This window comes from Amblyomma americanum, chromosome 5, assembly GCF_052857255.1.
Source record: "Amblyomma americanum isolate KBUSLIRL-KWMA chromosome 5, ASM5285725v1, whole genome shotgun sequence".
In the NCBI taxonomy this organism is placed as follows: domain Eukaryota; kingdom Metazoa; phylum Arthropoda; class Arachnida; order Ixodida; family Ixodidae; genus Amblyomma; species Amblyomma americanum.
The window spans coordinates 166,699,057-166,713,489 of NC_135501.1; the positions used below are offsets into that span (position 1 = coordinate 166,699,057).

At 44.8% G+C, this 14,433-nt stretch overlaps 1 protein-coding gene and 1 pseudogene across 2 annotated transcripts in view; both read left to right on the top strand.

The window, feature by feature from the left end:
* LOC144134315 (uncharacterized) overlaps nt 1-12,578 on the top strand; it is a 66,131-nt gene extending 53,553 nt beyond the window's left edge. The window contains exon 8 of the mRNA XM_077667253.1: nt 9,215-12,578. Coding sequence (XP_077523379.1) covers nt 9,215-9,880 — 666 coding nt within the window. The 3' untranslated portion in view covers nt 9,881-12,578. The remainder of the gene's footprint in view (nt 1-9,214) is intronic.
* Nucleotides 481-8,856, top strand: LOC144132967 (uncharacterized; annotated as a pseudogene). The gene is made up of 2 exons (XR_013314953.1): nt 481-1,404; nt 1,528-8,856. The product of XR_013314953.1 is annotated as an uncharacterized LOC144132967 (transcript).
* Nucleotides 12,579-14,433: the final 1,855 nt, after the last annotated feature.

Consider the following 14,433-nt stretch of genomic DNA (forward strand, 5'->3'; position numbering starts at 1 on the left):
AGGAATTGCAGAAATTTATGCGTGGTGTGCATGCTAACATCGGGAGCTTCTGATACTGCTGATTCTGCTCCTGCGCGATCGCTGCGTACGCGTGGGAAAAACTTGCCGGCAACGCACGCGGGAGCGAAATTTAGGTTAACTAGAGTCTTGTCGGCCCGATTTTCCTTCGAGAAACAATTTGACGCAGTCGCTGAGGGCAAACCTTCACACAAAAGGCACAAGTTGTGGCCGATAAGATTACAATCCGCGCGCACCGGCCAGCTGGGTGCGGTAACGAAACCTGTTTCGTTTCGCGTTTTGAGCGTAAAATGTCCATTTTTTAGCCAATTTTCTGTTTACTGACGTACGCGCAGTTTGTTTAGGCATTACTGCATTGTTGGCCAGCTTAAGTGGCTGAAAATTTTCATTTTTCTTTAGGAGGAAACCGCAGTGGCAAACGGGCAAACCGTATTGCGGTATGCATCAACGATGGCGATAATTTGGAGCAAGAGAGATTGTAAAAACTTCGTGTCGCAGGCTGCGTTTGAGTCAGGTTTGGTCACACTTTTCCAACACTGCGGTTTAGGCGCTGGTTTTTGTTGTGTGTCTAAGCCAAAGCTTCGCAGAAAAAAATGTGTGTGTTTGCGATGAAGGCTTGAGCTGCGTGCGACTGGTGAAGGAAGCCCGCCGAGCTCTGTAGCATTCAGTCAAAAGCCTCCTCTATTGCTCAGTGAGCGTGGTTTCGTATTCGTTTGCACTGTTACCAGTAGCACCAGCGCTGTGCAGCCGTCCAGCTACAGTCGCAGGCTAACACATAAGCATAAGTAAAGCAGCACGAATGTAGGTGCCCGAAGGCCTGTCCCATTTTCGTTACGCCTTCCGGCACTTTCATTCGTTCAAATTTACTTATGTCAGAATGGAACTAGCCCCAGCAAAAGGTGCTGTTTATGACTTCGCCGCCGTTATATGGTCCATATAGTTTCGCGCTATGGCTTTAATGCGTGCACCAGGTATGATTACAGGATGTAAGGTTCCTACTGCACTGACGCAGAAGTAATGGGCGTTGAATGGGTGTTTGTGCGCAGCTGTGGCAGCTACGTTGACGCGGTTGACAGTGAACCTCCAACGCCCAGCTTTTACTGTACCTGCATGATCGAGTATCAGTAGTATGCATTCTACTGTGTCATTAACCGCTGAGCAAATTCCGCTGTTCAGTTTTATCATGCTGTTCACTTCCATGCGGGCACCCATTGCAATGAAGCATGATTTCATTGCATCAATGAGCCATGCATGGTGCAGGATGATGATATAAGGGATCCAGTGCAGGAGGTACCGTTGCCAGTACTGGCAGCCAGCAGTTTACGTCGGGAAGCCTCAAGGACAGCCACCATTTTTCGTGCACATCCAGGTCTTCCACTGCATTAGGTAATATGTTGTACAAATATACAAGTGGTTGCCATATCATGTTTGTTGAATACCTGTTGAGAAAAATCCCTGGTGCTTATGACATTAAAGCTCATCTTATTGCACTGCTTTGCTTTCTTGCAGGCACGAGGGTCAGTATTTGCAGGACAAGGAGTACAAGCTGCCAGAGGAATGCTGCCACACTACGAAGGCTCATAGCCTGGTGCTCGTGCTCTGAGAAAGGATTCGCAAAGTATTCATATATGTATCCCTTTTTGGGCAACATTTATACTGATGCAACTGCCGCAGCACCATTTGCTCGCAATCTAGCACCTTGTGATGCTTCTGTACGCCATCACATGGGTGAAAAACCATTTCAGCTGACATTTATTTAAGCACTTACAATGAAAAATGAGAGGAAAGGAAAGAGATAGAAAAACTTGCTTAGCTGTAAAGCACTGATTAACTCTTAACGCAGACACGAGAGGGAGCATGACGTGTGATCTTGTTTTCCCGTCCTGTCCTGTGTTGGTGCCAAAAGTGGCATATGTGCATAACGAACTTGCTCAAACCATCACACTTAAGTGAAGGCACATGGTCTAAAGAGTGCTAGGCAATCTTGTCACATGTCTAAAAAGGTAATTTCATCACTGAAGAGCATTAGAGATGGGGAGTTGTCTTTACGTATGAGACAAACAAAGGCAGAACTAATTTGATTCTTATAAAAAGAGCTGTCAGCAGCTTAACCTAGCTGCTAAACTGCATTCATCATTTGCACAATCGCTGCGATTGAAATTATATGAAATGACTGTACTGGGCAAGTGTCACTCACCCAGGGTGTCTAACAACCGTGAAAACTGGGAATTCTCAGGGAATTTGGATAATCTGGAAAAACTCCGGGGATTTGTGCTTATATCAGGGAAAATTAGCTGCAGTTCTACATAAAAGGAACCAAAGTCATGATAATGCTGCCTCGTGTGAAAAATGCGGACTGGCATTGCACAGATTGTCCATTGCGGCGTTACGCGTCCTCTCCTCAGGGACCACTGGCCTCCAACATTGCGCTGTCAAGTGGAGCATTCCAGCAAGGCGGCAAAAAGCTTTGTGGCGCCAGCAGCGCTTCCAATTTCGAAGCGTACTATGTCGAAAGCAGACACTTTCCTGCGCTTCCATGGCACTGTGGCTGATGGCAGAGCGCGCACTTCCTACGGTTCGCACGTGCGCTGTTCGGTGGCCCGAGGCCTCCCCTTGTTTTCCTGTGTTTCTGAGTGGACAGCTCCAAGAAGGTGGCAGAAAACGTTGTGAGAACTTACAATGGTCCCAGATGAACGCTTCCTCCCTGCGCATCTCCTTGATGGAAGCGTCCATTTCTGTCGCAGGGGGTGCATGCACACGATGCAGGCAGTGCAGCTTTGGGAGAAAGGGAAATAGTTTTGCGCCTTTTCGGGATCAGCCGACGCTAGCAAAGGAACGAATTCTGTCCGTACTTAGCTGCGCTATTTTGGACCGACTTAGTTTTAACGACTGCTGTGGTGCCCCAGGCAATCCGTGTCCAACATGTCAAGCACAACGTCCTACAAGTTCACTTTCATCCAGGGCTGGACGAATGCGAAACATTGCAAGATTGCAGCCTGGATTAGGCCCGTCAAAAGTAACCCGAACGCAGTGTACTGTGTGCTGTGCAGAAAGCAGTTTTCGCTCAGCAACATGGGAAGAAGAGCGGTGACAAGTCACGCTGAAAGTAAGAAGCACCGACTGGCCATTACCGGAGCCGGCGCACCGTCTGTAGCCTCACTTTTTGACACCTCCGGCCACCGTTGTGACCAATGCTGGGCCAGTGCTTTCAGTTTCTGCGCATCCTCCGAGTGCTTCAACTACTGCAACAGACATCCAACCCGATCATAGAGCAAAGGATATCTTTCAGTGTGACTTAGAGGTCATAAATGCTAAAGTGATGTGGTGCCTCAACGCTGGTATGACGCACGCATCACTCCGTGCTGCCGCGGCATCGGCTTCTCTGTTCCCTTTGATGTTCCCATCATCAGCTACAGCCAAGAAAATGCAGCTTGGCAAAGGCAAGGAAGGATATACTATTATCTATGGCCTTGCACCTTTCTTCTAGGAGAACCTCACGTCGGAAGTAAGCCAACCCTCCCACCTCGTCGTGGCGTTTGACGAATCGTTAAACAAAGTTGCACAAAAAGAGCAAATGGATGTGATGGTTCGCTTTTGGTCGGACGCAGAGCAGAGCATGAAAACGCGCTATTTGACGTCATGCATTCTGGGGCGCACGCGGGCAGAAGAATTGGTTTCTGCTTTTAAAACTTCCACAGATGGACTCTCCCGATCAAAAATTCTTCAGATCTCAATGGATGGGCCAAATGTAAATATAAAATTTCTCCATGAGGTCAAACAAGAACTTTGTGAATCCAGCGATGGCCGTCGTATTCTCAAAGCTGGTAGCTGTGGCCTTCATGTTGTGAACGGTGCTTTCAAAACCGGACACGCGGCAACAGGTTGGCAACTCGTGGAACTTCTTCGTGCTTTGTACAACTTATTCAAATGTATACCTGCCCGACGCGCTGAATATGCACGCAGAACCGGGACCAACATTTACCCTATGAAGTTGTGCACTGTGCGGTGGCTAGAAAATGTTCGTTTAATTTCAAGACCTATTGAGATTCTGTCGTACATAAAAGTGTGCGTCGAGTCGTGTGGAAACGAGAACAACCGACCGACCAGCTCCAGTTACTGCGTGGTTGAAACAGCCATTCGTGATCCTCTGCTGTCTGCAAAGCTAACCTTTATGCTTGGCATCGCAGAGGAACTGGAGCCGTTCCTGGCTCAGTTGCAGACCGATTCGCCTATGCTTCCATTTCTTGGCGCAGCATTAGAGAACCTTCTATTGTCACTAATAAGTAGAATAGTAACGAAAGAAGTAATAATGGCGGCGGACAGTCGGTTGAAGTTGATCAAGATGGACATGGACCTTACTGCGAACATAGTTGCAACGCCCAAGGTTGACCTTGGATTTGCTACGAAGAATGCACTCCGAAAGGCCCCGAAATTTTCAGATTTGGCTATCCTAGGGTTCAGAAGGGACTGCGCCACTTTCGTGAAGAACTGTGCTAAAAAGATCGTGGAAAGGTTGCCATTGAGGTTCAAGCTGGTGAGGGGATCGTCATCTCTGGATTCCGCTTGCGCGCTGATTCCCGATCTCGGGGAACGGCGTCTAAATGATGCACTTGAAGTTCTAACGGAGCACCAATGGATGACAGGAAGAGAAGCTGACCGGGCGATGCGGTCCTACAAGCATGTGTGCTCCCTAGCCTTGGCGCAAGCAGCATTGAAAAATTTAGTAGGAGCACACATCGGCTGGATGCCCTTTGGGCAGGCATCTGTGGTTCGAACAAAGAACTGTTCACATTTGTGAAGGTGATTCTGTATCTTGCACACGGAAATGCGTCTGTCGAGCAGGGATTTTCTATTAACAAGGAATGCCTTGTTAAAAATCAGGAGGAGCAATCTTTGGTCGCCCAGCGAATCGTGTGTGACGCCGTAATGTCGGCAGGAGGAGTTGCCAACGTTCAGCTGACCAAGAGGGTGCTCCAAATAGTCTGTGGGGCGAACACACGGTGGAAAGAGGAGCTGGAGTGGACAAGAGCAGAAAGGGCCGATGCAGTGAGGAAGGAACAGGAAAGGAAGCGTGCCGCCGCTTCTGTGAAAAAGCTTGAGCTGAAAAAACAGTGTTGGCTGACTCCGAGATGCAAGTGTCCCTCATCCAAACGAAAATATGCTTTAGTGAAACAACACTGAAGCGTTGTGGACAAACTTGAGGTTGACTTTCCAGTGTTAGTTTGAGGTTTGTCGTTCTTTCACTTTTACAAACTAAGGTTTCTATAATCTGCAGTTCGTCTGAATAGACTTGCTGAGAGACAATCACACTTGTGATGCTAAACTTCAGGTCCCACACCATTGCGGTTGCTATCAGTAGATAGAAATATCTAACATTTGAAAATATTTGCTTCCGCATGCATCTTCCTTTTAGTTCGTATTTGAAAATGTTCAATTCGATTCTCAGTTTGTTTTAGCATTTTTCAAAGATATTCAATTTGTTATGCATTTTGCTAATCTCTCCCCCTTTTTTTTAAATGAAGTAAACACTACTCTTTACTTTTCAAATAGGATTAAAGCGTTTTTATTTTTTAACATGCTTACTGGAGAGTGATACCATCAGGCGGCTTTGTGTCAGCTTGTTTTCACATAAAACAAAATACTCTGTTACTCAGGAAATTTTACAAATGCACTCGGGGAAAAATTTGGGAACTTCAACTTCGTAGACACCCTGTCAGGCCCCAGTGTGAGTGTCTCATGAATGGGGTAAGTACATGGGAGCAGAACTGTGTTCTGTGGATGTATATACTGAGCTAATGTTATTCGTGTTATGTGTTTCTTGTGTGTGATGTGTCGTGATTTCCGTAACTGCATGTGCAATTCTCACAATTTAAATTCTCCTGTAAAAATGATGCCACCAGGCTGAGCGTTGCCTTGAAGTCCTCACAAATGAATTTTTCTTTTGCACCTGAATAATATCTACGTTGATTAAAGACACTATTGGAGTCAGTTTCAGAACCAATTGGAACCAACTGAAATATCCAATTGGTTTCACTTTGAATTTTCAATGTCTTTTTCAAAGCGGGAAGTTCCAAAAGGTTCCTTTTGTCAGGTGGTCCATCTTTGCTAAATGGTCCCACTTGCAAGAGTTCCCTGTCCAGTAATCCATTTTAAGTGGTCCCATGTTCGAAATATACAATGGATTCATTCATTGGCTTTGGCGTTGGGCTGCACTTATCCAAGGCCTTGAAACTGAATTCCGGCCAAGGTGGCTGTATTTAGGTGGAGGCAAAAAAAAAAAAAAGCCTCATGTGCTGTGCGATGTCAGTGCACCATGAGGAACCCCAGTTGGTCTAAATTAATTTGGAACCCTGCACCAGGGTGTCCCTCATAACCCGTGTGCTGCTTCGGGACATTCAACCTGACTTAACCAACCAAGGCATGGGTGCAGCCAAGGCCAAACATATCAGACCCAGATATTTCAAATTATTTCTTATATCAAACACACACATTATCTCTAGAAAATTGTGTGTAAAAGTACAGGAAAGGTGCACAGTATATCGAACTCCTGTTTCGCCAGTTTGATACATTGAACTGCACGCCGTCCTGCAAGTGGCGCTTCTCCTAGTGGCACTGTGAAACGTGTTCAGATATATCCACGTGTGTCGATTTCAGCTTTGATTGATTCTGCCACATCTCCTGAGACCCGGAGAGTAAATTATGTCGACGTATTTTTTTTTTTTTTCAAACATTCAGGTTATAACAATTTTTCGATGCAAAAACAGTGTTAAACTATTTTTCACTGCGTTAAAACTCTTTTACTGTCTTCGGTGATGTCCGGTACATAGAAAACTGGGACAGTTCCAATGCGCATAGGAAAAGTATAGCACTCATTCTCTACACTTTGGGTTTTTGCTTTTTGTTAGCACTCTTGTGCTGTTGGGCCATTTCTTTTTAACTTGTTGTTTTGCTTTATTTAATTTTGCAGGTACTGGAGCCAGTATTAACAAAGGTGTGCAAACTTCCCGAGGAAGAATGCTTGAAGAAAACTTCTGCATGCCTTCATTGCCCAAATGGATCGATGTTCAGGGCCTGTAAATATTTTGTCCATATCCAGTGATCTAAACGACTGGTGTCTGCGCACAGCGTAGGGCGTGTCAAGGCCAATCTTGTTGCGCCATGAGCAGCTGATATTTCTAAACTGCCATCACAGTTAGGTTTTGGTTGTCGGTTTGTTTCGCAGCATTTTTATTTATAAGCTATGTTTTTTGAAGCACTTTGTAGCATACACAATCAAGTGTGACATACCAGGCTGTATAAAATGCATGAGAGGTGTCTGCTCTTCTAATTGGGTTATATCATTGCCATCGTTACTTCGCTTCCTTTTAATTAATTCACGTGACAGGAGCTGAGTTCTTAGCTATCAAAAGTGCCAGCTTTAGTCATCACCTGGGCCACATCGATGATCATCCTATAACTTTTGCTCCAGTTGAAAATTTCAGGGGCAGCTCTGTATAGTCTTAATACGTTAAAAAGCAGAATTCCTCTTCCAACACTTCTACCTCATGCATGAACCCACATAGTGCTTATTTGATTTTATGTGAGTACTCGTTCAAGAAGAGCTTCGTGCAATTCCACCTGTGATTTAATAAAACAACCTAAATTTTACCAGCATATGTTTCATGAAATGTGTTTTGTTTGTCTAGAGTTTGTGACATCTGGTTTCTGTTCATGTGCAATATGAAGGATATTAGAGATTCTTTTTTGTATTTATTTAAGGGGATTTCTTTTTAACTTGTGTTGTTTTGCTCTATTTAATTTTGCAGGAGTCAGTATTAACAAAGGTGTGCAAACTTCTTGAGGAAGCTTTGTGCAATTCCACCTCTGATTTAAAAAACAATTTTACCAGCATAGGTTTCATTAATTGTGTTTTGCTTTTTCAGAGTTTTTGACATCTGGTTTCTCTTGTGCAATGTAAAGTATATTAGAGATTCTTTTTTTGTATTTAGGAATTGCTCTGCTTTACTTTTCAGGCTTCTGGGGCTGTCATCAAGGCATGGAATAGAAGCTGACAGATGAAGAACCTTTTAGCAGAGTTGCTACTGTCCTTCGACCCAGTGGCTTGATGTTAATAGTTTGTGGAATAATGCATCAAGTGATGTGGTTTATGTTTGTGCACAAAATGGGGCTGCCTCAGACCCTACCTGATTGTGCCAACAGCTCAGCTGGATGACAAATACGAATGATGCATGGTGTGAAATTTCCATGTGTGAAATTTTGTGTGAAGGCAGAGAAAAACCAGATGCTAAAGGAACTTTTTGATCGTTTGGGCAAGGCTGTGATATGAAGGGTACACTAATGCATACGCAGCTTTAGTGTGCCATCTGTAATCTTGCTTTGCTTGCTATATTGATGACCTTGACAAACTTGGCACCATGCTGCAGCAGTTCTGTAAACTAGTCAAAGGATTGGCACGTGCAGAACCACATTGTTTGCTTTGTTGTCTAAGTTCACCAGCACATCCAGATGCATTGTTGTCAGAGTTTTACAGTAAAAATATATAGTAAAGGGGCTGTTACATAGATTCTTCCGCAGTCATGAATTGGAAAAGTCACTGTCATCATGGGAGCTTGCTAATGCTGGCAGTACGCAGAAAAAATGGGAATAGCAACTTTCCTCTCTAATGGAATGATTGCAGAATCGTGATGATGCATTTGAGATCAGTGATGGCAGCTAGGATGATGATTTACCAAAGTGCTTATATAAATGTGAGGCACTATAAATAACGAGAAGAGCATTACTTTTCAACGGAGGGTGCACTAGAGAAATTGTGAACTAAAATTAAGATGAACACTCCTGCCCACTGCACTTAACAGCAAATGAGCAACATTTTATCTAGATATGGCCATGTGGTGGCGTACAACAATAATGGCAAGCGTTTCACTGTAAAATGGCACTTCAGTTTATTTTGTGTGATTTTCAGTGCCAAATTAAAATCATAAATAATTTCTTCGATATTGCTGTGCACAGTTTTTAATATATGAGGCACAATTTTTTCTTTTCCACCAATATCTCTTGACATGTTTTGGTCAGTGGTCAATTCCTTTATGAGTTTTCTTAGCGCAGTCTATGTTTGAGGAAAAAAAATATCTCGATTTTCACAAGTTTGTGACTCTAGCCTGTTTTGAGCTGTAATAAATGAGGAGAGTTGTGATCAATGGAAACTACTGTGTTTCACAATGCAGGTTTGGACACCATACATTGCATGGACAGCCCCTCTCCTGGAGAAAGTTCACATCCTGGCGTGCACTCTCCAGGCCGCTCTGTGTCAGGCGTTCATATCAAAGTGGAAAGTCAGCCGGATGAACACAAAGGCAAGCAGCTGCAACAGTGCAAATACTGCAGCAAAAGCTTTACAAAGAGAGGCCACCTGGATGAACACCTTCGCATCCATGCCGGCGAGCGTCCGTACCAGTGTGCCCACTGTGGCAATAGATTTGCACGGAAGGGCAACCTGAATCAACACATCCGCACCCACACGGGCGAGCGTCCGTATAAATGCGACTCTTGCGACAGCAGCTTTGTTGTCCAAAGTGCCCTGAATGCTCATCTGCACACCCACACTGGCAAGCGTCCTTACCAGTGTGACCACTGCAGCAAAAGTTTTGTGCGCGTGGGTGCCCTGAATGATCACATGCGCAATCACACGACCGAAAAACCATATAAGTGCGAGCTGTGCCCCATGGCTTTTGCACAAAATAGCCAGCTTGTTAATCATGTGCGAGCTCACAAGGGCAAGAAACCATTTCAGTGTCGGTTTTGCCCTAAGGCATTCAGAGGCAACTACGAGTTAATATACCATGAGAAGCTAAGGCACAATTAAGAATTACGTTTCCTAGTTCTGCCTTTTTCCATCATTTGCTATGCTTAGGTTTGCTTGCCATTTTTCCTCTGTATTGAGAAGTTTCTTACGTGAGAAAGATGTTCAGATTACTTCAAAGCACACTAGGCCGTCGAAGCGAGACTATTGAACATCTATTTGTAAGTTTTTATACTATAGCTTTATTTTTGGGCATCTTGCAGCAAATTTTCTAGAATGAACTAATGAACAGGAACAATTTGGGCTAGTTTGTTCATTGATTAAGATGAGGCAAGCGGTGCTACGAACAAAGACTGTATAGAGAATGAGAGCACTAGCACGTTGTGCAACAAGACACTCCTTTGAGCTCAGGCATGGGTAGTATCGAAGATACATGTATCTTCGATACTATGTTTTGATAAATTTTGTGTATCAGTATTATGCATCGCTAGCCAAATATGAAACTATCATAGTATTGATCCTTGAGTGATCGAAATCCCATGTGTGGTAAAGACCATTGTGTCTCATTTTTTTTTGTGACAGCTGCTGCTAATGCTGCTGCATCAAAGAACCAGTGTGTGGGCACACACTGCATGTGCGTGTCGCGTGAGAGGCCTCCTTTGCAAGGTTAGAGGTCGCCTGAAGCTGGGCTTTGTTGGCAGGGAGCACAGTGAGGCTTGCAGGCATTGTGTTTCTCTCAGAATTTTCTCTCGAAATTCTCTAGTACAGGAAGTTGGGGGCATTAGGCATGTTCTGTGACTGCATAAGAATGGTGAAAATGAGACTGCCTGCCTCACATTGGAATCAGTTTAAAATAGTGCGTCCTGACATCTCTCTCCTAGTTCCGGGACGAGGCTTGCAGCTATGAAGCTGACATTCTCACTGTCGACTTGTTTCAGATGGTACGAAGTTTGCGGATTTGTTACATTTTGCTAAGCTTTTAGGGCCCTAGTATATGGGAGTCAATTGAATGCAGTAGATAAGGGATGTGTCCTGTCTACTTCACCTCTCTTGTCCCCAAAGCCCCAAAGTGATTATGAATTTTAATGGTGCAAAGGCAGCTTAGCCAAAGATTGTCATGGCACAAGGTGTTCTTGTTTTCACAAGGTGAGGTTGAAGACCCATCTTCCAAGTATTTCACCCCAGGGAGCCCAAGCACCAGGCCAGTCTAAAGCAGCTTGTGCCCTTTGGAAAGCCAGTGGGTACTTAGCAGCACTTGTGATTGGGCCCTATATGTGTCGCATATGAAGCTGATGTTCAAATCACTTGACCACTGATGTGGTTTGTCCTCAAAATACTACGTTTCAGTCTGCAATGAAATGAATTATTTGTAAGGCAACCTCTCATCCTTTCACTCAAAATAGCTTTGACAAAACAAAAAGGTGCTTAACCATTGCTCGAATTGGCCCATTCTGAGGACATGCCTACGTGTTGGCATTGGTGAAATGCTTTTAAAGTAGGTAGCTCTCGCCTGCCACATAGTACCCAAGGAAAAACCTGCTTCTGTGATGTTCTTGAAAGAAGGCCGAGGTCTTCATGTTGTGCATTCTCTTGTTCGCTGTCTTTAAGGGTGATCAAATGTTGTGTGCAAATAAAAAAAAAGAACTTGTGCACGCCGCTCTCTGTGCTGCACTTTTAAATCACTGCATGCTGTAAATTATGTCCATCTTTTACGGTCTCTTTTTTATTGTTGCTGTAGTTTAGCTGATGCTGCTTCTAATTAGCATCAGAACAGCGGCTGTTGTTGCAGTATGCAGCTTTATGGTTTCAATATTGGGGTACTGTAAATGCATCACTGTGTTGAATTTTTTTTTCTGTAATCAGAGAACATGTAACACCGACAGAGCTGTTCAGTTTGTGGTTGCAAAATCAACATTTCTCTAATTACTTGCAGCATGTGCATTTTCACTTATGACAAACCAACTGATAAGCTCTTGATCAAATGCTGTGAGGAAGTGACCAGTGTATATTTTTATTTCCATTTCATGTCTGCTTGCTGCATGACACTGCTGAGATCATTTTGATTGGAAAATCCTCTGTACACTCTTGGTATTTCTGATGTACTCATATTTTAATTGATTTGCAGTACAGTTCCAGACCTGTGCAGTGTTTATGAACATAACGCTTGGCTTCCAACTCTCTTGCATTGTGCCGAACCATGTGGCAATAGTATTTCAGCAATATGCGGCGCCAAGTTGGCACTTGTCACAATTAATGTACTCTCGATTCAAAGTAACAACGAAAGGCCCATGAAAGTTTGTTTGTTCAGTCAGAAGTTATTCTCATCAGAACCCCACCAAAAAGTGTGTGTGAGCATGCTACGTGTGCCGAGACTTCTGTTGCGCTGAAACAGTGAAAGAAGGATTTTTTCATCAAGAAGACTGTTGCAAAATAGAGCAATTTCTTCAGTGTGCATGTTGACCAAACGCCTTTGAGTTAAGGCATATGATATAAGCTCACCTAATCTCGTTTGGAAATGGCCTTGGTCAAGCATTTTTTTTGGAAACTCTTATCCTTTCATCCACATTGGATGCCTTTTGTTCTTTTTTCCCCCCCTCTGTCTCCAAAAGTCGCTCGAGTTCTGGTGTGGGTACTTAATTGCATTTGTAAATGATTTGTTCTACCTGTACTTGCCCGACATTGCATTATAAATTTTGCTTTCTGGATGTCGTGACATCTGCTTGCTGTTTGTGTCTGATATAAAGGGTGCTACAGCTGGCTATACATTCAGCGTCTTGTCTGTTTTTAATGAAATCTTAACTCCATATTTGTTAATAATGTATAGAGGGATCTTCCCTAGCCTCAGTTGTGTGCATGTTATGAGAGGACGGCAGAGAATTAAATGGGCGCATAAAAGGAAGAAATTTCCTTGAGTAATGTGGCCACAGTTTTTGAAGATTAATGGTAGAGGCCTTTGTATTGCAGTGCATATAGTGCATTTTTACATGATAGCTTTGCAGGAGATTTCATCTTGTCTAAACAGTGTTGCCGTCATTGTTTCAAGCAAAAGCTCATGTGTTCGCCTGTGCTGACAAGCGAAAATGTTTTCTCGTTATCTCCGAGCTAGGAGGGCCACATGTTGGCCAGACATTAGATTGGTCACACTAGGAAATTTTCCATCTGTGGTCATGTGGCACAGCGGCTCTCTGGAATCGGTGCCGTTACAAAGGGTGCAGTAAGGTTTTTAAAGGTTCTTATCCTACACCTCTTCTCTGAAGTGCAGGTCATTTGGCGGGTGACGTGTAGCACGAAGTGCAGACGATGGGCACATGGAAGACGGGGCAGGTACATTGAAGTTCAACGTTATCAAACGTTTAAACACATGACAGGCACACACACACAGAATAAAACTGAAAAAGCACACTTGCCACTACAAACACATGAGCTCCAAGCTCTCTTCTCACCGCTTATGGAAGCCGGGGCTTGCCACTTGGCTCGTTTGAAGCCTAACGCATAAAATGAATGAAAACATGCAGCGCGCACTCTTATAGCGTCATCCGAATGTTCGAGAGATGAGCGAGGGCACTGACACTGTTGTTCCCCTCTGCGTCCATCTTCAGGAAGCTGCTCGCGGCTTCTAGAATCCCCCAGCCGCGCGCCGCTAGGTCAAGGTCGTGAGAGAGGAGGACCCGGGCCGTGCGCTGGAATGCGATCGGGAGCGCACGTGCACACGAGAGACTTCCAGAGAGTTCCACACTTTCTCTTTCGGCGGCGGGCGCGCTGAAAGCACTCGGCGCTAGCCGCGGCGGCCTTACACGCCCCACCATAAGAAGATTGCTGGGCTTTTTTGTCCGGCCAATCTGAACACAAACTCAAGGCCGCTACTCGTCAGCTGTACATATGAAGTTCACATGCACAGTTCTAATGTACTGTCGATTTCCGACTTGCACTGCTTTTGCGGCAAGTCCAATATCTTGCTGTTTTCAGTCTTACGAACAATGTCTTCGGGCGGTTTGCAAATCATCCACGCACACAATCGCAAGCATATGCATACAGGTGAGCGGGAACGTTCACGCCCACCAGCGTGCGCGACTCACGCTTACATAATGGACTAATTTCGCCAAGTAGAATTCGGGAGCCGGGAAAGCGCGTCGGCGTTTCCGTTGGACGACCCTTTTCTGTGGCTGACTGTGACATTATACCGCTGCAACGCCAGTGGCCACCTGGCGAGTTTGGTGCCATGTGCCGTACTCATGTTCAGATAGGAAAGATGGTTATGGTCTGACACTATGTGAACCTGCACTCCGAATACCCAGTGCTCAAATTTTCCTAGTGACCAAATAATTGGAAATGCTTCTCGTTCTATTGTGGACCAACGTGCCCGAGTTGGGGTGAAGCAGTGGCTGGCAAATGTGATAGGCTTCTCCCGGCCATCTTTTCCCATCTGCGCGAGACAAGCACCAGCCGAGATTTCGGAGGAATCTGTAGAAAGCCAGAACGGCTGTTTTAGGTCTGGCGTGCTCAGAGACGTCGTGTGGCAAAGTGAATTTTTCGAGCGCCCCAGCGCCCGCTGTGCCTTGGCCGACCATGGAATCGAGTTGGGTACCCCCCGCTTCGTCAAGGCTGTTAAAGGGACT